Source organism: Typopeltis vanoorti, chromosome 15 (genome assembly GCF_054136105.1).
Source record: "Typopeltis vanoorti isolate ZY-2024b chromosome 15, IOZ_Tvanoo_1.0, whole genome shotgun sequence".
Classification (NCBI taxonomy): Eukaryota; Metazoa; Arthropoda; class Arachnida; order Uropygi; family Thelyphonidae; genus Typopeltis; species Typopeltis vanoorti.
In genome coordinates, this window is record NC_143563.1 from 67,010,518 (window position 1) to 67,038,178 (window position 27,661).

General features: G+C 37.9%; 2 protein-coding genes across 4 annotated transcripts in view; one reads left to right on the forward strand and one right to left on the reverse strand.

The window, feature by feature from the left end:
- The window catches only part of LOC150098842 (CUGBP Elav-like family member 4), a 913,499-nt gene that overhangs the window by 32,329 nt on the left and 853,509 nt on the right, over window positions 1-27,661 (forward strand). The gene's annotated exons all lie outside the window — the stretch shown is intronic.
- LOC150098843 (uncharacterized) overlaps window positions 19,197-27,661 on the reverse strand; it is a 90,943-nt gene continuing 82,478 nt past the window's right edge. For both annotated transcript variants that reach the window (XM_090405673.1, XM_090405672.1), the window contains one exon: window positions 19,197-19,640. In XM_090405673.1, the coding sequence (XP_090261799.1) occupies window positions 19,319-19,640 (322 nt within the window). In that variant the 3' untranslated portion in view covers window positions 19,197-19,318. The remainder of the gene's footprint in view (window positions 19,641-27,661) is intronic.

Genomic DNA, 27,661 nt, shown 5'->3' on the forward strand with positions numbered 1-27,661 from the left:
TTGCAGTATCGACTGTTATTTGGCAGTAATTATTTGTCACACTGGTTCCGTGAAGACATCTTCTTTAACTTTAAAATGCTAATCTTATTTCGAAAGCATGAGTATTAAATATTCTTAAAATGTATTACTTTCATTCTTAAACAAGAGTTCCTTATATGCAGTTTATTAAATTTTCAATAATAATTTGAACTTATCTGAAACGTATATTTAGAAATGCTTTGGATTATTATAAACACTTTTGGCTTTGGCATACATAGAAATTCGATAGATGGCGTGGTTTCCTCACTTCGTCCTTTCCTTTAATTCACAAAGAATAACCAACATATTTTGTACAGATTTTAATGCAGATTTAATTAAATATTTAAACGTAGATTATTGAAAAAAAAAAAAGGGAGCAATACAAACTAACCAAAAGGAATTATCTCTTATATTATCTATTATCTATAACTCCTTATAAATAGTACTTCCCCTACAATATTTGAAGCCATTATACAGTAACTTCAAAATCAGCTTTTATGGAAATCGAATTGTGCGAGATTTCTGTAACCCCGGATGAATCTTTTGAGAGGTATGCATATATCCATTTAAAGCAAAAAACAAAGAAAATCGACCTGATGGATCTCCGAGACGATATCAGGTCATTTAGCAAAATTGGCTCTTATAGTCAAAATCCACTCTACTGGATTGTGAGAACTTCCTATCACTAACGAATAAAACCTTTTGGGAACGTTTGTAATTTGCTCCAATTTAAACCACTAGGACTTTTAAAACAAAGCGAACAGAATCGGTTAAGTGGATTTAAGGGAATAAATGTTTCAAAATTGCAGATATTATTTCGATAATTAAAAACTAAAATTTACCAGTTTAACTCCCCCCCCACGAACTATAATTACTGTGACTTTTTATTGAGAAATTGCCCAGATTTCAACATGAGTTGGTCAGATTTAAATTAAATTTGAACTGGTTGGCCGAGCGGTTAGCGTATCCGCCTTCCACCAAAAGGCGGCGAGTTCGAATCCCGCTTAGGACATGGATATTTGTGATTGCCTTTACATTCATTCATAAATATATATATATACACACACACACACACACTTTCCTAATATGAAGTGGGTGCCCATGGAGGAAGTAGACCGACCCCTCCACCAATTGGAGAGGCCTTCACCCAGAAGTGGGACAGATTCAGGCTGAGTAATCAAGGTGTTTTTAAATTACAGCATTTTCTTTCATCGAAAGTCTTGTTTACTCAGACATTTTTTTTTAGAAAAGTCATGCTGTTGAATTGTACATACACTGGTATGTACAATTCAACCAAAACCTAAGCACCGACATTATTTCTGAAGATTACAAACGCAAATTCAGATGAATCAGCTTGTAGCAATTTGTATAACGGATGATTTCGAGTAGAAACTGGGGACACATTCAAATGTTCGAATCCTGTGCAAAGGAATAACGTGGTAGCACTGAACTGCACATAAAAGGCTGCGGTAAGCGAATTGTGTTGCAATTCGCTTACGTGAATGAATAAAGTTGCAAACTTGAATGTCTTAAACATATAATCTAGATGATTTTACACGGGGAAAAATTATCGGAAAGCTTGAATGGCACAGAATTACTGATATTGCCAGAGAATTTGGAATCCCACAGCGTTGTATCCAGGCTCTGGACAGCGTTTCAAACCAATGGAATGCGTTCCAGACATTTGCTAAGAGGTCGCCCTCGCTCTACTACGGAGCATGAAGACAGATTTTTGGTTATAACAGCAAAACGCAATCGACGTACCACGGCAGGTCAGCTTGCAAATCGACTCCATTCAAGCATATGTACCCACCCAGGTATCTCGATAAACTGTGGCAAGACATCTACGAAAGATAGGCCTATACGCCCAAATGGCTGTAGTCTGAATCCCATTTTCCACAGCTCATCGTAGAGCACGTTTTCAGTGGCGTTGTATTATCCACCCAACATTGTAAGCTGTGCTATGAAATCAACAGAATCCTCAAATTTTTTTTTTAAAGCACCGATTAAAAACTCGAACCATTTAAAGAGTTTTAAGTAGTACAAAACAAGGTAACTCTGCTATGTTTCTTTTATAAATAAACTCTTTAACACACTCATTTTCCAAAGGGAATGGAGCTAGCCGAAATGTTTTAGCTCTGATTTTTTTTTTCTTCTTTGTTTGAAAACCAGCAAGCAGCTGGTGTCCATCTGTTACTTCAGACTTGGCGCATTCTCGCGACTTGTCGATAAGAGGCTGTGTTCCTAATTCTGTGGAGTAGTTATTCGTTATGTACTCATATGTTCTCTGCAGTCGAATTTACTGAGTTAAAACTCCGAATCCTTTCGGAATGATAATAATAAAAACTACTTACTTGCACCAAAGATCGATAAACTAATCTCGGAGCGAGATGAAATGGTTTGGAAAAGTTCCTCTAGTCGATGTCGAGAAATGAAACATGTAAGTTAGAATTATTAAGGGTACCGTTATACTATATATGACCCTATGGCTATTTCATCGGTATTTATTATTATTTTTATTTTTTTTTTTAAGTTTTTCGCGTTTAAAGTAATACACAGCATTTAAACTTTATTCCAATATTTGGTTTCTTCGATAACCTAGTAGGCCAGACTATCTTTGTGTTACTTTCTTTTGATTGCATTTCATTTGCACCTTGAGAATAGTATGTACAGGAGAAAGTAATTTTTTAGACACTTGAAAAGCAAGTTTATCTTTGATGATTTTAACTGTGGCATTTTTTAAATACTTTCTGGACTTGGAAGCATAGGGAAGAAAAGAACCAAGTTGGTGACGAAAAAAAAGCACTTCCGCGATGGTCAATCTATCCCACTGGCTTTAACAGGCCTTTAAGGCCCACAACCTTCCAAGCATGCTTGGATTTCGTAACCGAAATACGAGGATAGAATGGTCACTCCTATGCCTCAAGGTATTCTTGGCTGTATCCGTGTGTGTTCACGGGGCCGGTTTGCCTGCTTGCGGGATGAAAAACGCCAGATAAACTGGCGGGAAAAACCCTACTGCACGCGCCCAAGACCGGCTAACTTGGCTATGGCTGAGGAAGATCCTTCAGCTCCTCACGTCTCCGACGGGAATCGAACCTAGGACACTCCTTCCCCAGGCATATGGTTGCGAAGCGCAAAGCCACTAGGCTAACCGCGCGGACGCGATGGTCAATTCGTGATCCAATTATCTTATAGGTTTGAATTTTCCAAAAGGTGAAGGGATGGTTTCGAATAGTACAGAAAAGAATCAGGATAGCTTTACATCTCATCTTGCCTCGTTTCAAACACTGCTTCACTGATGCAGCATATTATGGTGGTTCAGAATATGTCCTTGTTGGATGAACACTACTTCTTACTAGTTTAGGATGAAATTATTGCTGTTGGTGAAGATGTTAACTAAAGCTGCATACATGTAGCACGACATCAAAGGAATTACATATCCTGCTACATGAATCTTGTCCTGGTGGTTATGTTGGAGATACCAAAGGATGTCTCTGCTGAATGCTAGTGGCAAGAAACACCGTGTACGCATCTTCCTATATATATAAGGTTTGTGATAGGCAGTGAATCATAGGAAGCTACTGTGTTCATCTTAATTAACATATCCAAAAAGAAAGAGCAGTTTTCCTGGTTTGACTGCGCACTTAGTTTCGAATTTGGCAGTTAAAGTATGAAAAGAAAAGTTCGTGATCATCATATTTGTTGGACCAGTCGGAATAGAATCACAACATATCTAATCCAGAAATAGAATTCAAAAATAGCCGAGTTTAAGGAAATCATGCTAGAAACTTCATAAATTTTTCAAGAAAAGAAAATTGGGAACCAGTAAGGAGGAACCTACCTATTCAGTTTTAAACGTTTTTCAGAACAGCTTGTTAAAAAAAAAAAAAAAAAACTTAGAGAATTGATATTGATGTTTAACAGAAAGAGAGAGGGAGATATCACTTCTTATATATATATATATATATATATATACAGGGTGTTCGGGATAAATTTGACATATTTATAATTAATTATATTTTTCCGTAAGTTACATGTATTAACACACACTTCTCTTCATTTAAAAGTTTGGACCCTTCTTCATTCATATACAAGATGTCAGAAAGGATGGATAGCTGGAACCCACCTGAATCATGGAAGAGAATAACTTGTATCATGATGATTCGTGCCCGCCATCAAAATAAGGATATTACGACTGCTGCCCAATGCTCCCTGAATACAGTAAAAACAATCAGGCATGAACTAGAGACTTGCAATGGTGACTACGAGGATGTAGCAAGAAGAAAGATCCCTAGCAGACGATCTGATTGCGTTCGTACAGCAGAATTCCTCGCAAATCTGCAGGAACAGGTGTTGAAGAACCCTGGCATTGGAATTCGGGCTTTGTTCGTGGAGTTGCTAACTGTAGTCAAGCCCTGGATAACAAGGGTAGCCAATGGTAGGCCGTATGTATGGCAGCAGGATTCGGCCCCTTGCCACACCTCTGGGAAAAGTCAAAAATGGTTGTCTGAAAATTTCTACGACTTCACCAGTCCAAATGTTTGGCCTCCAAACTCCCCAGACCTTAACCCCATGGATTATTTTGTATGGGGCGCAGTTGAAAAAGACACCAATCGCACTTCCAGTAATACAAAAGCCCAGTTAATGGATAAAATTAAAACAGTTTTTGCGGCCCTTCCCAGGGAGACTGTAGCATCAGCTTGTTCGAGGTTCCGAAGCAGAATTGAAGCTGTGATCGATGCTAATGGTGGTTATTTTGAGTAAATCTTGTTGATAGTATTGTAATTAACTCTGCCTGTAATGTTTTTTTGTCAATTCATTAAATTTAATAGATACAAAGAAGATTTTCTTTTTCCTTACGAAACTGTCAAATTTATCCCGAACACCCTGTATTTTATATATATATTTTTTTAAAGAGAATCTAGAATTCTGGAGAACTGATTCCTTAACATAAACAAAGAGCTTACAATGTTTTCAACCTAACCTTTTGGAAGTCGGTCCAGCTGGACTAACTGAAAACTTTCCTTTAAGAGCAGTATCGAATGGCTGTTATGACCCAAGAGTCATAACAGACAAAAAATCTCGGAGCCTTAGATTAGTATATTTTCTCGAGAAAAATTAACCCATAACACATCTCAATTTTAAAAATAGGAAGAAAATAATTTAAAATGAAGAGTAATTGAAACCTCTGCTTTCGTCAGGCGTTTTTCTTTCTCGAAACTCGTCTAGATAATTTAAGAAATGGCATCAAAAATGAGTAAGCATACGGTAATGAATGCTTATCCCGTACTTAAGTTTACTAGTGGTTTAAGCGATTTCAAAGTGGTCGTGAGATGCTTGAGGACGACGAAAAGCCGGGCCGCCCAAAAACTGGACTGAGCGAAGTTAACATCCAAAAAGTGCGTGATTTCATCAAAGAAAACCCGAAATCGTCCGTGAGATTGATTGAAGATGAATTAGGGATTCCAAAATCAACTGTGCGCAACATTTTGACCGAGAGTTTGGGCCTTCGTAAATTGAATTCGTGATTTGTTCCCCACAAGTTGACCGAAGACCAAAAAACGTATCGAATCGAACACTGCAAGGACCTCATTAAAACCGCTCGTAAGGACTCAAACTTCCTTGAAACGATCATTACTGGTGACGAAACGTGGCGTTTTGAGTATGAGCCCGAAACAAAGCAACAATGCTGAGTAGAGACCACCAGAAGAGGGGCATCCGAAAAAAAGTCGCTTGGAGAAGTCAAAAGTAAAGACAATGCTGATTTGTTTCTACTATTCCAAGGGCATTATCCACAAAGAATTCTTTCCGCCTGGCCAAACGGTCAAATGGTGAGTTTTATTGCGAAGTTTTGAAGCGATTGATAGCGAGAATTCGCCGCGTACGGCATGAATATCGTGATGCAGGCAGCTGGTCACTTTTGCAGATAATGCACCATCTCATCGTTCGAACATTGTGAGACAGTTTTTGAGCAAAAACCAAGTTTGTGTTGTATCACTCGTCGTATTCACCTGATTTAGCACCCTGTGACTTCTTTCTCTTCCCCCGACTGCATTTGCTGATGAAAGGAAAGCGATACACCATGGAAAACGTTCAAGCGGCAGTAAGCACGACCCTCAACAGTATCCCCAAAACCGATATAAAAAAAAAACTCATTTAACGATTAATTGACCGTGTCAAACGCTGTATCGAAGCTGAGGGAGAGTATATTGATTGAAATAATAAATCATTTGAATAATTACAATTGGCCTGTTTTATTTTCTATCAAAAGTTCGGTTTCTTTTTTGGACAGAGGGTGTACTGGCGTTTCACAAGGCGAACGATAAACTACATTTTATTGCACGGTTTTGCATTTACTTGTCTGTCATTTTATGACAAATGACGTGTGGCGAAACATGTTTTAATAAAAGCTTATGTGGCAAAAAAGCGTAACATTATTGAAATCAACTGAAGACATCTTTTATGTCATAATCCAGTGGCGCACCCATGGGGGGAAGGAGGAGCGAGGGGCCCTTTTCCCCCAAAGAGAAAGGAAAAAACACTAGAAAAATTTCCCAAAATCTTTTCCTAATTTTTTTTTTTTTAAAATTTATGTTGTCATGTCTTCTATTTCTATACTACTTATGAATTAGCGATCATTGCAGATGCTCAGTCATAGGTCGTATGCGATGCGCAGTGTGTATTCTCAAATCGTCTACTCAACTCAACTCGCCCCCCCCCACCCCGATTAAATCCAGAGTGCGCTACTGATATGTAATCCAATGTCCGCCCTCTCCCATTTCCAATCGATCCGCCTAATACAGCTCGAGCATTTCCCGTTCCCGAGTTCCTTGGGCGTCCGTGGGGAGGGGGGGTAAACGGCACTTCCACCCGGGATCGAGTAAAAAATTTCATAAATCATATATAATCTTAAAGTGATTGAGATAATGTAACATTACACCCTCGACCATGGGACGCTTTTCTGTCTTAAAATTTTATTACGGGTTGGCTGGTTTCATCCCTCGGTGGGGTAACCTGTTTCATCTATTGCAGCAATAAAAGAGAAGTAGATTATAGTATAATCTACTGTGAAAAAAAAAAAAAAATTCATTAAATAAAAAATTTATATACATTATGTATATATTTTTGTATTGATGCAATACTGTATTCTATAATCTACTTGGGGAAAAAAAAACAAAAAATTATAAATAAAAATTTATTGATGTAATTATTTGTCTTTAAGCTTTGACAATTTCAATCGAAAAATTATCATTTATTTAATATTTGAGATTATCAGATAACATGAAACTAATACTCTGACTGCTTGAATCTGATAGGAGCCGATCTCTTTTAAGAAAACAATTCTGTCCATCTGGAAATTTGAATATTTCTTTTCCTCGGAAGAAAAAGCCAACCAATTGGAGACAGTGGTGTAGCTAGAGCTTTTGTCACCCGGGTGGTCCTTGAGTTTGCTGCCCAATACACACCAAATTACTACAAAAAGTCAAAACGACGTATAGGGAAATAAATTAAAACGCTATGTTTATTTTTGAAGTAAAACTTTAATTTCAACATTCTAAAATGTTATATTTCTTGCTTTTTTGTTAGCAAATCATCGATGACATTGGCGAAGTCTATTTCATAGTAATGTAAGTAATTCTTAATTTCAATTTAGAAAAACTCCTCTCACAACTAGCAACACTTACTTACAGCAATCATGAGGATATTTCACAGTAGCATTACGATATTTGGAACTGAGTTCTCGAGACTATTTTAGAATTAACTGTAAAAGTTCAAAAGGTTCAAAGTGCCGCCCGGGGCAGACTGCCCCCCCCCCCTCTAGCTACACCACTGATCAGAGAACACACGCATATAAACAATATACTGGCCTCGATAACTTTAGTTTTTACAGCAGTATTCCTACTGACAGACTGACGAACAACAACCATATTTAAATGAGAACTTAAGATTTAGTAGATTTAACTATTTAATGAGCAAAAAGGTGCATCTTGTAATAAGATTTTGCATAAGAGACAGAATTTGTTATCAATAGCAGAAAAAAAATTGATAAAAATGAAAAATAAATCTTGTCCACCCACCTTTTGTAGGGGAGGGGGGTACATACATGTTTTGATTAATTTTGTCACTAAAAATAGTCACTAGTTCACTTTATAATAGAGCTTAGGTAAATTACTAAACAAGACACTTTACATAGCCATGCAGCCACTATTAGAGTATTATATCCTTATGTATTGATTCAATTGCAATCTTTGCCAAACTTTTCAAATTTAAAAAATCCAGCAATCTTGCTCTCTTTCCATTACTTTGAAACCTTACTAGTGATGAGACTTAAATAGCACTGCCAGGTTAACACCTCATCTAATCTCAAAGCAGTATTCGCATCAAGATTTGTAAAATCTAACTGCTTCCATTTCATCCACCTCTGTTCCCACATTGGCTTGTGTCACATCTCTGCCTGTATAATACATATTTGCAAAGCAATTAACATAGTAATTCAACTTTCTCTTCCATCACTATCATATGTATTCATTAAGATTATCATTCTTCATTTTACTTGCAGGCTAGTGAAAACAATGAATCTTGTCTGTTTTTTTTGTACTGCACATGGGGCTTGATCACATTGATATTCCATCCTAAACTTTTTTTTTTTTTTTTTTTTTTCAAACAGCAGATCCTGTTTAATGATGCTGCACATCCAATTTATATTCCTTACTTCGTATACACTTACCTCACATGCATTCTGATAATACTTCCATCACTCTTATCTAATTACCATGTAGTGCTAACTGCCCTTCCTTGCAGTGGCACTGCTCCAAGGTGCTAAGTTTGTCATAATCACCAGTTCTGTTAGTTTTACATATATCGCTTAACTGAAATTTCTACATGCTTAGTTATCATCCAGATCAAGAATTAATCCTTCTCCCCTCTGGAGAAAGAGGGGTTACCTCCTTTATGGACAAATATCCTCTGATGATATCACTCAAAAATTCCATGTCCCCTTTATAACAATAGATTTTATGTAATTTTATCTTATCCATAGCTGAATGCATTGCATTGCATTTTTCTCTTTCCATTCTATATCTCGATAATTGCTAGCAGTTTTCTCATTAACTAAGTTGCCACTTTTCTTTTGTATGCCTATGCAATGAACTACAGTATTTTCTCCCAATGGCTTCTTACTCTTGTCTATAGGATTATCATAAAAAGTGGGGAGGAATATTGCGATTCATGGTATCAGAAATGAGCACAGGGAGTGGAGTTTTGGGCATTGGGTAGTTTGACACATCTCTGATCCATTACTCTTGAGTTATGGAATAGAATATAATTACAGGGACGGAATGAAAGGCATACTATATTTTCAAGGACCTCTACTCTTGAAAATACAAGATGCTGTTCATTGATAGAATGGGGGGAGGGAAGAGAACTGCAAACTAACAAGAGTAAGATGAAGGAAAAAGAAACTTTTTCATTGGATTTGAAAGAGGAGACTGTTCCAAAAGACTGCATTAGAAGGAATGGATGAATAATTTTATTTATTTTTTTCTTTTTAAGGACCTTGGAGTTGAAATGCTACCTGTGTGTTTTAACACATTATGAGAGCATAGAAATTATTAATGGCAGTTCTGATAAGAGTGACCATGAAAGTATTAGAAGAAAATACAATCAGCAAAAAATAAATGCCTGTATGAACAAGAGTGGGATCAATAATTCATCTAATTGCTCTCTTCTGCACCTATTTTTAGGTAGCTTTTTGGGACATCACCCGAAATAGGCAAACAGTATTTAAATAGGTAGATGGATTTTCTGATTTTTTTTTTTTTATAAAATAATGCATTTATTTTTCAGATATCAAAGAGACACTATTTGTAATATATTTATGCTAAGAAGGATTGGAAATTGGAATTACAGAGAAAAGAAACTTGTCTTGAGATTTTGGCATTATTTAAAATAAGGCCAGAAGAAAAGAATACCTGAAAAAAAAAAAAAGTGAGAAATATGATGGAATTGAAATTAACAAGGCTATCAGAACCCGAGTGAAAATAATCATATCAGAAATACCATTCAGAATGGTTATGATCATAATTTGGAGTTGTATAAGTTATGTTGTTTCTGCATTGCAAGGGTTGTTAAATGAGAAACTGTATGCAATAAACTGTGGAATGGATTTGTAGTCAACAGGTCATATCTTGAAGAGTAAATGAAATGCAAAACTTGAAGTACAGCATTAATTGCTAAGTTTAAGAATAAAGATCCAGCTGCCATCAGATGTAATGTACAACCAAAGTGAAAGCAAATATCATATTCATGAAATGATCATATGATGGGAGTTAGGCCTTTGCGCCAAACATGATCAAATACCTTAGATATTTTGACATTGTAGATTTACAAACTTGCAAAATTTTCTGTTAAGAAGGGATATGTGCAAAGCAAATGATTATGACAAGCTGAGGAGTAAGCTTTCAACAGTACCATGAAATTTGAGCTGTGCAGAAGAAAGTGATTTTTAATCGGTGCTTAGTCTGTTTTTTCCTTCCGTTTTTCTACATTTTTGAGTGCTAAATTGTTTCTCTGAATACGAGTGTACTTCAGTGGTTGTTTTTTGGAAGTTAGTTGCTGTCGCGATATAATATATTTTGGTTACCGTCAGAATCGAATGCATAACGGTGGAAGATAAAACAAAGCTAAGTTTCATTACCGTATTTAGTTATATTTCATTTTATTTAGTGTACTTAAATGTTTTGTTTTGCTTGTAATTGTTTGTACTTTTTTTTTCTTATTTATTTAACGGAATTTATTAATTGAATAATTAATGATTACGCTACTCGGCAGTAAGGAATGATGGCGGATTCAGCTGCAGTTGCAAGTGGCATATTGCCAAGTCCTCCACCATTTAAGAACTCTATTATAAGCAATATCATAAGGGACTTTGTGGCATGCAGTACTTGCAGCATTTATGCGTCTCGGGAATTAGATATGTGGCTTGTGAAAGAGAGCATATATGCGCAAAATGCAGGCAGTGGGAGGAAATAAGTGCATTCGAATTATCAATATCCGACCTTGTTGCTCCAGGAACGGGGAATGAATGTAGGAAGACAAGTAGTGTGTTAGGAGAGAATGAAAAAAATATATATATATGAATGAGAAAATAATGGTTGATAGTGTGGAGGGCATGAGTGACTGAAAGTTTAGATGGTTTTGTTTGGGAGAGTGAATTTAGATTAAGAGTGACTGACCTGCAGAGGAGGTGGAATGTCTTGTGAATGAGAGAGCAGAAGCATGAAAGATAAGATTAGGAGAATGGAAGAGTTAAATGCAAGCAGAATCAGAGTGGGGGGGGGAGAAAGAAATTTGGGAGTGTTAGAAGAGGAGAGAAAGGAAACAGAAGAGGGAATGAGAGAGAGGTATGGGAATGCTAGAAGACGAGAGGATGGAAACAGTAGGCGAGATGGAATGAGAGAGGAATATGGAAGTGCTAGAAGTGAAGAAAATGGAAACAGTAGGTGAGAGGAAATGAGAGAGAGATGTATGGGAGTGCTAGAAGAGGGGAGAATGGAAACAGTAGGAGAGAGAGGTATGAGAATGCTAGAAGAGAGAATAGCAGTAGAGGAGAGGGAATGAGAGAGACCTATGGGAATGAAAGAAGAGGAGAGAATGGAAACAATAGGAGAGAGAGAGAGAATGGTAAGAGGTATAACGTATGGCAACTCAATGATCCATGGTGTTCAAGATAGGATGCGTTAGGAGTGTTTGCCAGGAGGAACAATAGAAAGGGTGGCTATGGCAATTAAGAGAGGTGAAAGGGTGGATAAAATGATTGTGATGGTAGGAATAAATGACTTGCATGGTAATGTAAGTCGGGCAGTGAGAGATATGAGATTTTTGTTTGAGGCTGTATGGAAGAAGACAGAGAGGAAAAATAGTGTGCGTGTTGCCTAAGTATGATAATGATGAGCTGAGCAGAAGAGCAATGATATATTGTTTAACCTAACCTATATTGTTTAACCTTTATATCAATGACATTGCCAGTGGATTGCAAGGGGATATTCAGTTGTTTATGGATGATGTGAAGCTGGGAAGGATTATTAGTAATACTGCAGATGTGGTAGCCCTGCTAGAGGATTTGAATAAGCTAGATAGATGGGCAAATGAATGGGGGTGTCAGTTTAATGCAGCAAAATGTAAGGTCTTGAGGTTTGGGAAACATCGATGGGATGCTGCATACTCTATGGGAGGAGTTATACTGGAGGAAGTAGGGGAGACAAGAGATCTGGGGTTGATGATTGATAGAAACCTGAAGTTTAGGGAACATATTGCAAAGGTGGTGAAGGTAACAGAGGATTGCTGCAATTATGAGAAGGACACTGACCTGCAGAGATAAGTGGGTTATCATTCCGTTGTATAAGTTTCTGATCAGAACACCCTTGGACTATTGTTCTCAGATTTGGTCCCCAGAATTTGAAAGGGATAAATTAACTGTGAAAAGGATACAAAGATGGTTTCAGGACTGTACAAGGATAGTTATAAGGATCAGCTGAGGGAATGTGGACTGCAGAGTTTGGTGGATAGAAGAAGGAGGAGAGGTGATATGATCGAGACTTTTAAACTGTTGAGAGGTGGTTACAGGGTTGACACTGGGGAGTTCTTTCGCTTGGTTGAACAGCGGGAAGAAGTGATGACAAGAGGCCATCTCTGGAAGTTATGAAAGGAAACTGTGAGCAAGAGGGTGAGGAGTGGTTTCTTTGCGTGGAGGGTGGTTGAACCGTGGAATGCATTGCCTGATGGAGTGGTGAGAGCGAGAATGGTCAATGAGTTTAAGGAGAGGTATGATAGACTTTGTGTTTCTTGAGGGGGGGCCCTCCCCTCGATGAGTCTTTTGACTCCATGGAGGCCTGAATAATAATAAGAAGAATTTGGAGGGGAAGAGATGTTGATGGGAGGTGTTCAAGAGATATTTGAAGAAAGCAGTATCAGAATGTATACCTAGAGTCAGAAAGATAAATCAGGTGTGTTGAAGACAAAGAAAAAGTGGAGAGAGAGAGAATAAAAAAAAATAATCTGATCAGCATGTTCATGAGATGTACAAGGTACAGGAAAGAAAGGTGACATGTATGTTCACAAAGGCCAAAGCTAATTATGAGAAAAAGTTAACTGATGAGGCCAAAAGAAATCCTAGAGTTCATTCACTATATGGCAAGTAAAAGTGCTGCTCATGGGAAGATAAGAGAAGTAAACCAAACAGTTGAATTTTGTGAGCATTTTGCAAGTTTGTAGTACCATCTAGGTAGTGATATTGCAATGGCAGATGTGAAACTGACTGATGAAGGTGCTTAGAATATTGGAGAACTTCAGTGCAGACACTACAATGGAATTAGATGGCATATCACCATGTATTATGAGATTGTGCAAGGGAATTATCAGGTCCTCGGATCAAGCTGTTTAATTTAAGCCTCACTAGTTGAAGGCACCAGTGGAGTAGAATGAGGTCAAAATAGTCTTGCTGCATAAAGGAGGCTCCAAGACAGAAGTAGAAAATTATACATATAACAAAAAGCAACACATTTCATAAACATTTGTTAATCGTAATTACACTATAATTATACTCCAGCAACTAAAGATAATTTCGGAGGAAAATTACATTCTAAAAAAATTTCCCCAAAATATGGAGTCAAATTTATTATGTTTGGCAACCTGTAAAATGAAATACTCAAATGTATGGGAATGCATTCAACTTCAAAATAAGAACTTCTGCAAGTGTAAATCAAATTTACATGCAATTTATTAAATCCAAATTATCTATATTCTGAAAAATCTTTCAATGGTCTAGTATAGATTGCAGTTGAAGGATTTTTGCTTGATTATAAAGTACATTACATAAGAAATTATATTTTTGTCTTAATTCTTTACCTAAGTGCAAACAAAAGTTTATATGTGAAGTATCTTTATAACCAAGCTACTTGCTTGTATATAGAGGCTGTTGACATCACATCAGTTGCCTTAATATCCCACAATGTACCCTCCTTTTGGATGTATACAGTATCTCTCTGTATTATAGGTAGATTCACTATACCAGGGCAGTACTTACTTTTCCCAAGGCACGCAGGGCCCGAGGAACTAGAGTGATCTGGAATCTTTAAATTGGCCCTAATTTTTCAGAGCTCCCAGCTAGAGCCTTGTATGCCTGTCATTATCCATATCAGTTTCACACTTTGAGGTCTCAGTGGGAGCTAAACCTTTGGAAAATGAAAGCTAAAATAATACAGAAGTCATTTTCTATATATAAGCATCAATATGATGTATACTTGCTGCTTGGAAAGATAAAAGAGAATAGTGTGACAGGAAGGGTAGTCAGTGTGTTGTCTAGGTATGACTGTGGTGAAATGAGGTGGAGAGCAAGGATTATGAATGATATTCTGGCTGAAATGTGTGAGGAGATGGGAGTACAGTTTGTTAATGTGTGGAATAAGTTTGAGGGACAAAGTGAGCTGTATGGGAGCAATGGACTGCATTTGAGTGGTGTGAGTCGCTTGGAGAGACTGCTGCTGGAAGGTAGAGAAGTGAATAGAGAGAATGAATCAGATTGAGAGGGGAATGATGTGGAAGAGCAGGAGAGTAAGACAGGAGAGATTGAAGAAGTGGATATGAATGGGGAAGTGAGTGGTATGAGTATAGAAAATGAGAGAATGGGTGTGCAAGAGGAACAGGGAAACACGGAGGCTCAGGGTGGACAGAGGTACAAAGCGTGAGAAAGGTGGATGCTCCAAGAGGAGGTGAGAGCATGTGTAGGCAGGAAAGAAATGGGATGACCAGGGATCAAGAGGAAACAGATGGAATTGAAAAGGGTTCTAAAATGAAGAAGCAGAAAGGGAAATGGCCCCAGTCCAGCATGGAGAGATCACATCGAGTGAGTGGTACTTTATCATTAGGTAAAGAATTAAGACAAAAATATAATAAATACAAACTCTTGTTTGCACTTAGGTAAAGAATTAAGACAAAAATATAATGGAACTAGCTGTAGATCCAGAAATGAGCTGTTGTGTTTATATACCAATGCTAGAAGTATAAGAAACAAGGCAGATGAAATGGTTGCACTAATTGCATCTGTTCACCCAAAGATTGTCGGAATAAGTGAGACATGGTTAGATGAGGATGACATCCTGACAGGATTAGAGATGGAAGGGTATGATATGTTTCGTGAGGATAGAAGGGGTAAAAAGGGAGGGGGAGTGCTATTGATGATAGAGAAAGAGTTATGTCCATACAAGCTAGAGATGCAAGAGGGAAATAGGGCCAGTGGTTTTGAGGCAGTATGGTGTGAGATAGAGATGAATAGAATCAAATACTTGGCGGGATGTTGTTATAAACCTGGTAATGTGGATGGTGGTGATAGTAAAATGTATAGTCAAATTAGCCAAGCAAATAAGAAAAGGGTGATCATTATGGGTGATTTTAATTATGGCAATATAGACTGGAATGAAGAGATAACAACTGGAAGTAAAGAAAATGAGTTTCTTGAGTTTTTGAGGGATAACTACCTCAGACAGTATGTAACAGAGGGCACACGAGGATTAAGGATCTTGGATTTGGTCATCTCATCAGAGGATGTAATTATAAATTGGTGTCAAATCATCCACCAATTGGTGAAAGTGACCATGAGGTGATTACCCGGGTGGTTGCCAGCAGTGCAAGGATCCCTGTGAGAAATAGGTATATGTGGAACTACAAAGGGGTGATTATGAAGCGCTCAGGAGACAGCTTATGGGTGTAGCATGGAATGAGGAGTTAGCTGGAAAAGAGATCAATGCAGCTTGGGGGATTTTCAAAAACTATCTAGTAGATGCAATGTCTAAATGTATTCCAAGGGTGAGAAGGTTAAATAAGGTAGGTGTAAGATGGATGAATAAAGAGATTAAGCATGCAATACAGAGAAAAAGGGCATTGTGGTGGCAGCATAAAAGAAGTGGAAGTAACCAATTTCATGAGGTCTACAAAGACCAGGCAAGGAGGGTGACTTGGTTGGTGAGAGTAGCCAAAGAGAGGTATGAACAGCAGTTAGCTAATGAAGCCAAAAAGAATCTTAGGGAGTTCTTTCGATATATAGCCAGCAAAAGAAAGAATGATTATGGAAGGATGACATTGGGAGGAAATGGTATAAAGACAGCTGTTGCAGAATGTGGTGGAGATACTTAATGAGCAGTTCATAAGGATCTTTCAATCTTGTGAATGTGACTTCATGGAAAGATTGAGAACAGTTGATGTTGGAGAGGAGAGACTGACTGTAAGTGAGCAAGAGGTATTTGGGGAGTTGAGTAAACTAGATGTAAATAAGGCCGTGGGACTTGATAATATATCACCGCGTATTCTGAAGGAATGTGCCAGAGAGTTGACACCTGCCTTGAGATAATTTTTTAATACGAGTCTTGCACTTGGTCAAGTTCCTAAAGAGTGGAAGGAGGGCAAGATTGTGCCACTTCATAAAGGAGGTGATCGAACTCAAGCATCAAACTATAGGCCTATCTCTGTGTCAGGTGTTGTGGTTAAGTTGTTGGAGAAGATTGTGAGAACTAGGATCCAGAGTTGGGTTGACAACAATGGTATAATTAAATTCATGTACACTAATGCTAGTAGTATTAGGAACAAGAAGGAAAATTTTTGGCCATGGTTGGCACTTCCAGACCACAGGTTATTGGTATTAGTGAATCATGGCTGACTGTAGATGATATAGCTAGTGGGATTGAATGTGATGGGTATAGTGTGTTCAGGAATGACAGGGAGAATAAAATGGGGGGAGGAGTATTGTTGATGATAGCTGATGAGCTACAGCCAAAGAGAATAGAAGTTGAATTGCAGGATAGAGAAAAGAGCACATTTGAGGCCATTTTGGTGTGAGATTGTGGCTAGCAGAACTAAATATACAATTGGATGCTGCTATAGACAAGGTGATGGAAAAGATGGTGGTGACAGTATGCACAAGCAAATAGAAGAAATGAGTGGAAGGAGGGTAATTATTATGGGAGATTTCAACTATGGTCGCATTGAGGGTTATGCACTTTGGGGTGAAAAGAATAGCAGCAGTATATCGCATTGGTGGAACCGTACTCCAGGAGATTGATGAGGCCAGGGATTTGGGAGTGTTGGTGGATAGGGAATTGAAGTTTAGGGGGGCACATTGCAAAAGTGACTAAATCAGCTCAAAATCACTTGGCTTCTGAAAAATACTTTAACATGCAGAGACAAACAAGTTGTTGTTCCTCTGTATCGAGCCTTGATAAGACCCAGTCTGGACTACTGTGCCCAGTTATGGGCACCAGGGTTTCTTCGTGATGGGGAAGGAAGTGGAGAGGATCCAGAGACGAGTGACCAAGATGATAGAAGGTCTGTGGAATGAACCTTATGAGAATAGGTTGAAGATTTGTGGGTTGCAGAGATTGGACAATGGGCGAAGGAGGGGTGATATGATTGAGACATTCAAATTACTGAAGGGTTTCTATAAGATTGATCCAGAAGATATTTTTGAAAATATGACTGGTGGTGGGAGGACTAGGGGCCATGCATGGAAGCTAGGCAAGAGCATGGTTGACAAGGGAGTTAGAGCTAGGTTTTTTACTTGGAGAGTGGTGAATGAGTGGAATAAGCTTCCAGAGTCTGTTGTGGGTGCTACAACCATGAATGAGTTCAAGGCAAGGTATGATAGATACTGTGTCAATGTCGAATAGTTGTTCTTGACATGATGTTAGGGCCTCCCTCGATGAATCTGTCGACTCCTTGGAGTTGCCTGGAACAATAATAACAATAATAATAATCATCTTTGATGGACAGCATGGATTTGCTAAAGGGAGGTCATGTTTTAGTAATCTACTTACTTATTACAATAAAGTGACTGCTTCCTTGGACAGAGTAGAAGGATACACAGTAATATATTCGCAAAAGCTTTTGATAGGGTACCTCATGATAAGTTGACAGTCAAACTAGAGCAGATGGGGTTGGATATTAGGTTAGTGCATTGGATTGGAGACTGGCTATCTGATAGGTAATAACAAGTTGTGTATTTGTTTAAATGAGAGGGGGTGTGATATCCAGGAAAAGGAAAGTCACTAGTGGAGTGCCTCAGGGGGTCTGTTTTAGGGCCATTACTATTTAACTATTGGCAAAGATTTGGATGGAGATATTCAGTTGTTTGCAGATGATGCAAAGTTGGGACGAACCATAAAGAGTAGTGAAGATGTTGTGGCCTTGCAAGAAGACTTGAATAAATTGAGTGATTGGGCAAGCAAATGGGGATGCGAGTTCAATGTTGCAAAATGTAAGGTTTTAAAATTTGGAAAACAAATACGGGATGCAGAATTTATGCTTGGTGAGAATATATTGTTGGAGGTAGAGGAAATAAGAGATCTGGGGGTGATAGTGGATAAGGATCTAAAATTTAGGGGACACATTGCCAAAATTGTGAAGACAACACAAAGACTTCTGGGAATGATGCGGAGGACACTGACGTGTAGAAGTAGGGAGATTCTTGTTCAATTGTAGAAGGCTTTGATTAGGCCACACACATGGACTATTGTGCCCAGATTTGTTCACTGGGTTTTCAGAAGGACGAAGAGATGTTGGAAAGGGTCCAAAGGCGACTGACTAAGGTAGTTTCTGACCTCTGTAATGTTGAGTATGAGGAAAGATTGAGAAGATGTAATTTGCAGAGTCTGGTGGAGAGAAAGAAGAGGGGAGATATGATAGAGATCTACAAGTTGGTAAGGGGTTGTTATAAGATCAATGGTGGAGAAGTTCTATAGAGAATAATGGGAGATCAGGGGAGAACCAGAGATCATCCCTGGAAACTATATAAAGAGGGTGTGAGTAGGGGAGTGAGAGGCAGGTTTTTTTTGTGCAGAGTTGTGAATGATTGGAATGCCTTGCCTGAGATTGTGGTGTCTGCAAGGAGTTTGAGTGTGTTTAAGACACGGTATGATGAGATGTGTGTGTGATAAAAGGACCTCCCAGATGAGTCTTTGACTCCATGAGGTCTTGGATAATAATAATAATATTAAAATACTCTGGATCAGGGACAGATGTAGGAAGTTTTTACTTTGTTAGAAATAGTTATGCTAGATAAATTATATTCTTGTGCAGACTGCAATCTGCTATTTGGTGATTTGTTCTAGAATGACACAAAGGAAACCAGATTCTTTATATAATTTAAATAAATGTTACTTAAACATGTACATTTGCTATCACATATAATGTTAGCATATCCGTGGAAACAATATATACAGTATGTAGAATTTCAAGAAAATAAAATTCAAGTTCAGTATATCACAGCTTCGTTATTTATTGGTTTCTGGCACACATGCCACCGATCTTCACTTATACTTGCAATAAGGACTCTTTCAGAAAATGATACCCGCTTGGAAATATTATCTTGTAAACTGCTGCATTCTTTGCAGTCCTGACATACTGAGGCATCTTGAGATGAATGTTTTGCACTGCTCTGCAGAGCATTATCAGAACATCTGCACAGTTCAGTATGTTTGTCCTTATGACAACCATGCACTGCACACTCACCAGGTAAACTAGGAATATATGCTAGGAGGGTTGTTTCCCAATGGCATTCTTGACTTCCAGAATTACTGAAAGACAAAAAAAAAATCATTTATCTGTGATATTAATTTCGGTGATATGTATATGACTTAAGTTTAATTACAACTATATATTATTATTATTACTAGGTAATACCTCAAAAGTCCAAAGACTCATCAAGGGAGGGCACCTACTCTACAACTCTCCACCAACAGCATCCACCACCACCATTAGTATTTCCACAGACAATCACAAACATCCATGCCTACGGTGGGATTCGAACCTGCAGCCTTTTAGCTGGAGAGCGGATACATTAACCTCTCAGCCAACCAGGCCAGCAAACTGAAAATGTCTCTACTCAGCAATCCGGAATACCTTATGGCTACTGTGGAATACTTGCATACCTCATGGCTACTGCGGTCTTAAATATAAAACAGCTCAGCATTTCCAAAACTAGATTCTGGATTACTTAGGGATCCAAGAGTTATTTTTGTAAAGGTTGGAATGGGGAGCAATAGAACACACGTTTTAATTTATAGTTGTAAATCTAACCATGAAACTTTCTTAATCAGTTGCCAGTCTGGTCTGTTATTGAATTTATTTTTAGTTTATTTGCAAAGTCCAACCAGCAGGCTGCATTCTTCAAATGAAGAAATCATAGGCACCTATATGAAACCAAACATTTGATTAGGTAGTCTGCATTTCATGATCAGTATGAATCTTTTACACAGAGTCCATGTCATGTGTGCAGTTGACTGCCTTGATAAGCATGTGTTTAATAAAATTTCCTCTTTTGAATGATTTTCTTCACATATACGAGGGGAGGGGTGTTCTGGAAAGTTCTAATAAACAACTAGAACAAAAATTAATTATGTCTTCTTATATATCCTAAGAAAAAAGAACAAATTATTACAATTTGATGAAACATGGGAGTTGAAAGATTTTAAGATATGTTCTTTCTTGTGGTTATATCAGTTGCTTTAATATCATTTTTGTTCTAGGCATTTATCAAAACTTTCTGGACCCTCTCTCCTCCTGTATAAAGAATTTCACCAACATGAACATGCCATTAATGAACATTAAAAAGACCAAGATGATTATATTTTCCTAATCCAAAGAAAAAGTAAATACATCTGAGATTCATTTATTCAAATAAGATGAAACGAGACTAGTCTAACTTAAGTACAGGATGGCCATAAAATAACTTTCCCTCTTTGGAGGCATCTGTAGCTAAAACCAGAATGAGACCAAATTTTATATCGAGACTTTTGAAGGCATGGGGTGATGATTTCCGCGAAAAAAAAGATTTAGTACCAAAAGTTGCCTTTAGGGGAAATTTTGGAGATGGCGGAGACGAAAACAAGCGGATAATTACATTAAAGGCAGATAAAATGAAATATTTCCATATTCCATTTTGATGGTGTAAGCGACAGCCGCATTGCAATGATAATAATTAAACTAAAACAACAATTTGCGAGAGACACAGAAATTAATGTTTTATTCATCAGAATCAGAGTCCCCAGGACCACATACACGATTTTCAATGTGCTGACCTTTCTCGTGTACAACAAATTTCATCTGGTGTGCGACATTCTCTACAGCTGAGCATAAGGAGTCTGATTGGATGTTCATAACAGCCTGTTTTATGTTCTCTTTCAAGACATGCAAGTTGGGAACGCCACCAACATACACAACGGATTTCAAATACCCCCACAGCCAAAAGTCACATGGAGTGATGTCCGGGGATCGAGGCAGCCATGCTGTTGGAAAGAACTGACTGATAACTTTCTCATTACTGAAATGCTGAAATGAATTCAATCACTACATTAATCACTACACTACATTACTGAAATGAACTGCTGGCTTGAATAACTGCATGAACGTTCCTAATCCCTTTTTAAGTGAAATTGGTGGCACTGCTGTCATGTATGCACAATAAAATTTGCATAATCCTTTTTACCTGCGTTTACTGCAAACATTCGACTGCTTTCAGCTCTGCTAGCGCCAAAAGTTCCCCTATCGGCGACTTTTGGTACTAAATCTTTTTTTCGCAGAATTCATCTCCCCATGCCCTCGAAAGTCTCAATATAAAATGTGGTGTCATTCTGTGTATTAGTTTTAGCTACAGATACCTCCAAAGAGGGAAAGTTAATTTATGGCCACCCTGTATATTCAGCACATAATGGCTAATGAAATTCACTGTTTTTGAAACTCCCACCAAACAACTGTCAATCTATTAGTACTGTAGGTAAATTTTTTTTTAACATAACCCAGAAATATTGGTCTAGACCAAACAAATTTTTCAAGCCACTTGAGACTTACAATTTTTTTATACATCTCTATAGCAAATTATTATTATTATTAAACAAGATCTCATGGAGTCAAAGACTCATCTAGGAGGTCCTTTTATCTCGCACACATCTCATCATACCGTGTCTTAAATACATTCAAACTCCTTGAAGACACCACACTCTCAGGCAAGGCATTCCAATCACTCACAACTCTGCATGAAAAAAACCTGCCTCTCACTCCCCTACTCACACCCTCTTTATACAGTTTCCAGGGATGATCTCTGGTTCTGCCCTGATCTCCCACTATTCTCTGTAGAACTTCTCCACCATTGATCCTATAACAACCCCTTACCAACTTGTAGGTCTCTATCATATCTCTCCAATTCCTTCTCTCCACTAGACTCTGCAAATTACATCTTTTCAATCTTTCCTCATACTCGACATTCCAGAGGTCAGAAACTACCTTAGTCAGTCGCCTTTGGACCCTTTCCAACATCTCTTCATCCTTCTGAAAACCAGGTGACCAAATCTGGGCACAATAGTCCATGTGTGGCCTAATCAAAGCCTTATACAATGGAACAAGAATCTCCCTACTTCTACACATCAGTGTCCTCCGCATCATTCCCAGAAGTCTTTGCGTTGTCTTCACAATTTTGGCGACGTGTCCCCTAAATTTTAGATCCTTATCCACTATCACCCCCCGATCTCTTATTTCTTCTACTTAAAACAATATATTCTCACCAAGCATAAATTCTGCATCCCATCTTTGTTTTCCAAATTTTAAAACCTTACATTTTGCAACATTGAACTCACATCCCCATTTGCTTACCCAATCACTCAATTTATTCAAGTCTTCTTGCAAGGCCACAACATCTTCACTACTCTTTATGGTTCGTCCCAACTTTGCATCATCTGCAAACAATTGAATATCTCCATCCAAATCTTCACCAATATCATTAATATACAAGTTAAATAGTAATGGCCCTAAAACAGATCCCTGAGGAACTCCACTAGTGACTTTCCTTTTCCTGAATATTGCACCCCCATACACAACTTATTGATATCTATCAGATAGCCAGTCTCCAATCCAATGCACTAGTCTAATATCCAACCCCATCTGCTCTAGTTTGACTGTCAACTTATCATGAGGTACTCTATCAAAAGCTTTTGCAAAATCCAAGTATATTACTGTGTATCCTTCTCCTCTGTCCAAGGAAGCAGTCACTTTATTGTAATAAGTAAGTAGATTACTAAAACATGACCTCCCTTTAGCAAATCCATGGTGTCCATCAAAGATTATACCATTGTTGTCAACCCAACTCTGGATCCTAGTTCTCACAAGCTTCTCCAACAACTTAACCACAACACCTGACACACAGATAGGCCTATAGTTTGATGCTTGACTTCGATCACGTCCTTTATGAAGTGGCACAATCTTGCCCTCCTTCCACTCTTTAGGGACTTGACCAAGTGCAAGACTCGTATTAAAAAAATATGTCAAGGCAGGTGTCAACTCTCTGGCACATTCCTTCAGAATATGCGGTGATATATTATCAAGTCCCACAGCCTTATTTACATCTAGTTTACTCAACTCCCCAAACACCTCTTGCTCACTTACAGTCAGTCTCTCCTCCCCATCATCAACTGCTCTTAATCTCTCCATGAAGTCACATTCACAAGATTGAAAGATCTTTATGAACTGCTCATTAAGTATCTCCACCACACATTCTGCAACAGCTGTCTTTATATCATTTCCTCCAATCAATGTCATCCTTCCATAATCATTCTGTCTTTTGCTGGCTACATATCGAAAGAACTCCCTAGGATTCTTTTTGGCTTCATTAGCTAACTGCTGTTCATACCTCTCTTTAGCTACTCTCACCAACCAAGTCACCCTCCTTGCCTGGTCTTTGTAGACCTCATGAAATTGGTTATTTCCACTTCTCTTATGCTGCCTCCACAATGCCCTTTTTCTCTGTATTGCATGCTTAATCTCTTTATTCATCCATCTCACATCTACCTTATTTAACCTTCTCACCCATGGTATACAGTTAGACATTGCATCTACTAAATATTTTTTGAAAATCCCCCAAGCTGCATTGATCTCTTTTCCAGCTAACTCCTCATTCCATGCTACACCTGCAAGCTGTCTCCTGAGCTCTTCATAATCACCCCCCTTGTAGTTCCACATATACCCTTTTTTCACAGGGGTCCTTGCACTGCTGGCAACCACCCAAGTAATCACCTCATGGTCACTTTCACCAATTGGTGGATGATTTGATACCTCACTGATAATTACATCCTCCAAATTAGTGTCATATGTAGGAATGAGAAAGGAGGCAGTGAAGTTGGTTCGGTGAGTTTCAAGATAGACTTGTAAAAAGGTGTTAGTTAACAGTGGCTCTTATTCTAATGATTTTGAAGGAATAATAGTGACCAAATTCAGTTGAGCATTATTCATTAAAGTATCTGTAGAAGAGGCACAAGGTAGAAACTGAAAGTGTGTGTGTATAAGAGAGAAAGAGATTTAAGAATATATGAGAAAAGGATCATTAATTAACTGGATCACCCTCTTCTGGATACAATCAAACAATCTTAAAAGAAATTTGGTGCACTGCTCCAAATATTGGAGTGATATTCCATAGTTGGGTGAATTTGGGATTTGTATAGAGTTGGTAGCTGGTACTAAGAAGAGAAATTGATTACATTTGGATATCTCTAGGTATTATTAAAAGGCAAGGGTGAGGGATGCAAGCTTTCTTGTAAGAAATCAGACAAAACTGAGTTTTGGTGGCATTGAAGTCTACAAGGTTGTCTTTGTCCCATTGGGATATAGCTAGGAGATCAGAGTTCAGGCCATTTGTTATTGTGGATCTTGAAGATTCTTATACTGAGCATTACAAGGTTTGTCAAATGAAAGGAGGAATGGAATGTATACTGTCAATGGCAATGCTATGGATAGGATTGGAAGTCTGTGAGAGCAGGTCATTTATATATACAAGAGGAAAAGAGTGGATGAAAGAATGGAACCCTGGTACTCCAGCATTGGTGAGGAAATCTAGGAGATGAAACTGTCCACTATGACATGTAGCAAGTGACCACCAAAAAAAGTTGGCAATGCAGTTGCCAAAGGTAGAAGGCAGATCATAGGATGGCAATTTGCTAAGTAGATCTCTGTACTAAACACGATCCAATTTCTTTGAAATATTTAGGGCAACCATGCGAGTTTCTCAGAATTTTTCAGCAGCACATTTGTGATACAAAAACATGGCTGTCTCATGGAAAGTCATTTTGTGTGATTTTCAACAAAAAAAAAAAAAAAAGTCTTAACTGTTGTGAGAACTTCAAAATGGATTATAAAACAGAATTCTAATTAAACTGAATGGTATGAAAAATGTTGCCTAAGCATGAACACATCCAGTACCGTCGACAGGGTGTAACATAGAGGCAGCCTGCCTCACGGTGCGGTTTAATAAGGATGCTCGTTCAGCCATATTGCAGTAGGCAGCATTGCTACACTAACAATTAATGTTAGCGTAGCAAGTGCTGAAGGAAGTTTTTCCAAGCTTAAACTAATTAAATTATTTGCAAACAGTAATGACTCAAGAAAGATTGGTTGGTCTAGCAACTATATCGATAGAGGCAGACACAGCTTATAATTTAAATTTAGAAGAGCTTATAAACAGTTTTATCGTGCGATACCCTCATAGAGCAAACATGTAATTAATATTATTATGTAATCATTTTGCATTAATGTTTCTCTTGTAATAAAAACTAAATAGCAATTGGAGATTTTCTTATATTTCTGTCTTATAATCGATCAGGGGTGATATTTAATTGTTGGCCTCAGGGCACGATCTAATCTGGCAACGGCCCTGCACACACATCATAGAATGTATGCATGCATAGTATCCACTATGCACATCTACCAGCATCTGCAGTCAACATACTCTGAATCTATCCCTATGATCTACATCCCATAATCCCAATATTATCTTTGTAACTCTTCTTTGCAGTTTTTCCACTGGAACCCAGGAGAACAAATGTGTGCACAGTAATCAAGGTGCACTTGTAGTAAGGTCTTGTATAGCGGCAAAATGACTTCCATATCCTTACATGCCAATGTTTATCTCAACATTGAAATTATCCTCAGATGTATTTGCAATTTTTGTTATGCAACCTTTCAACTTTCTATTCACCATAACTTCAAGATTTTTTGCCTCAGCTACTCCAGGCATAATCCCACCAATATAATATGCTGTTAAATATTGTGTCATGCCAAAGTGCATAATTTTATGCTTACTAGCATTGAATTAACAGCCATTATCATTTGCCCACACATCTAACCTTGCTCAAATCATCCTGCAAATGGTGATTGTCCTGCTTATCTTTGCATACCAGTAAAGAACTGAAGATCTGTCAGATACCTGTGTCAGCCATCCACTTATCCAAGCCAATAGTTTATATTTCAATCTTATATTCTCTAGTTTACGAAACAGCCTTTCATGTGGTATCCTATCAAATGCCTTAGCAAAGTCCAACAGTATGATAGTGTACTCATTCCCTTTAATCCAACTCAGCTATAACATCATTATAAAATATGCATAAATTGCCCCAACTTGACCTCTCTTTAGTAAACCCATGTTCCTTGCAAAGCATATTTTGATTGTTCACCCATTTCTGTATGTGAGTTCTTACTGACTTCTCTAAAATGTTTAGAATTACTCCAGAGATACTGATAGGTTGACAGAAACATCAGTCTTTGCACTGCCCTTGTGAAATGGAATTATCATATTTTTTCCATTCTTGAGCTAAGACTCAAATTATACAAACATATCAAGGACCTAGCCAGTTCCTTTAGCACACGTGCTGATATCCCATCTGTCCCAATTGCCATATCCAGGTTATGCAACAGCTCTAGAACCTCTTTCTCATGCACTTTAGCTCTTCATCCAATGTATTGGTAACACTGTGCACCATATTACATACACCAGGTTGATAAATCTTGAAGTAAGCACTTATTTGAGCTACCTCATCAGCATCTGATACTAAGGTACCATCTGCATTCAGTCAAGTTATTCTTCCATAGTCATTCTTTCTTTTACTTGCAGCATAAAGATAAAATTATTTTGGATTGTCTTCAGCCTGTGCAGTCAATTTCTTTTCATACTCAGCTTTCCATAGAATACTCTTAACTCTCTGATCACATATTTCATAACTTCTCACAATATTCGTCCCACATCATCTTATGGATCTCTCGTTTATGAGATTGAACATCGATTTCACTCCCATTCTATTTGTTCTTCAAACTCTAGGGACACATTAAGATACCACATAATCTAAGCATCTTTTCAAAACTTCCCATGTACTGCTGATATCCATCCTACTCAACAACTGATACCATGGAACAAAGATAGTATTCTCCTGAGTTTGTCATAGTTTCTAGATTTGTAATTCAGCATATAACTTGTCCTGATTGAAACATCCATATAAGTGGACACTTCCCAGGTCAGCTTGGCATGATCACTGTCACCAACTGGTGGTAAAATAGTCACATCCTTAATTGATACACCTGATGCTATGATCAAATTTAACAATACTTTGTCCTTAGGTTGCTCCTTTCAAATGCTGCTTGAGAAAGCTGTCATGCAACAGCAACTCAATATTGTTATGAGTTTTCTGATATCTAATCAATATGTGGATCCTTTTAGTCACCTATAACTACTTGTTTAGTACTCACTGGATAATCTGATGATGCATTTCTTCATCCCCCAGTGAAT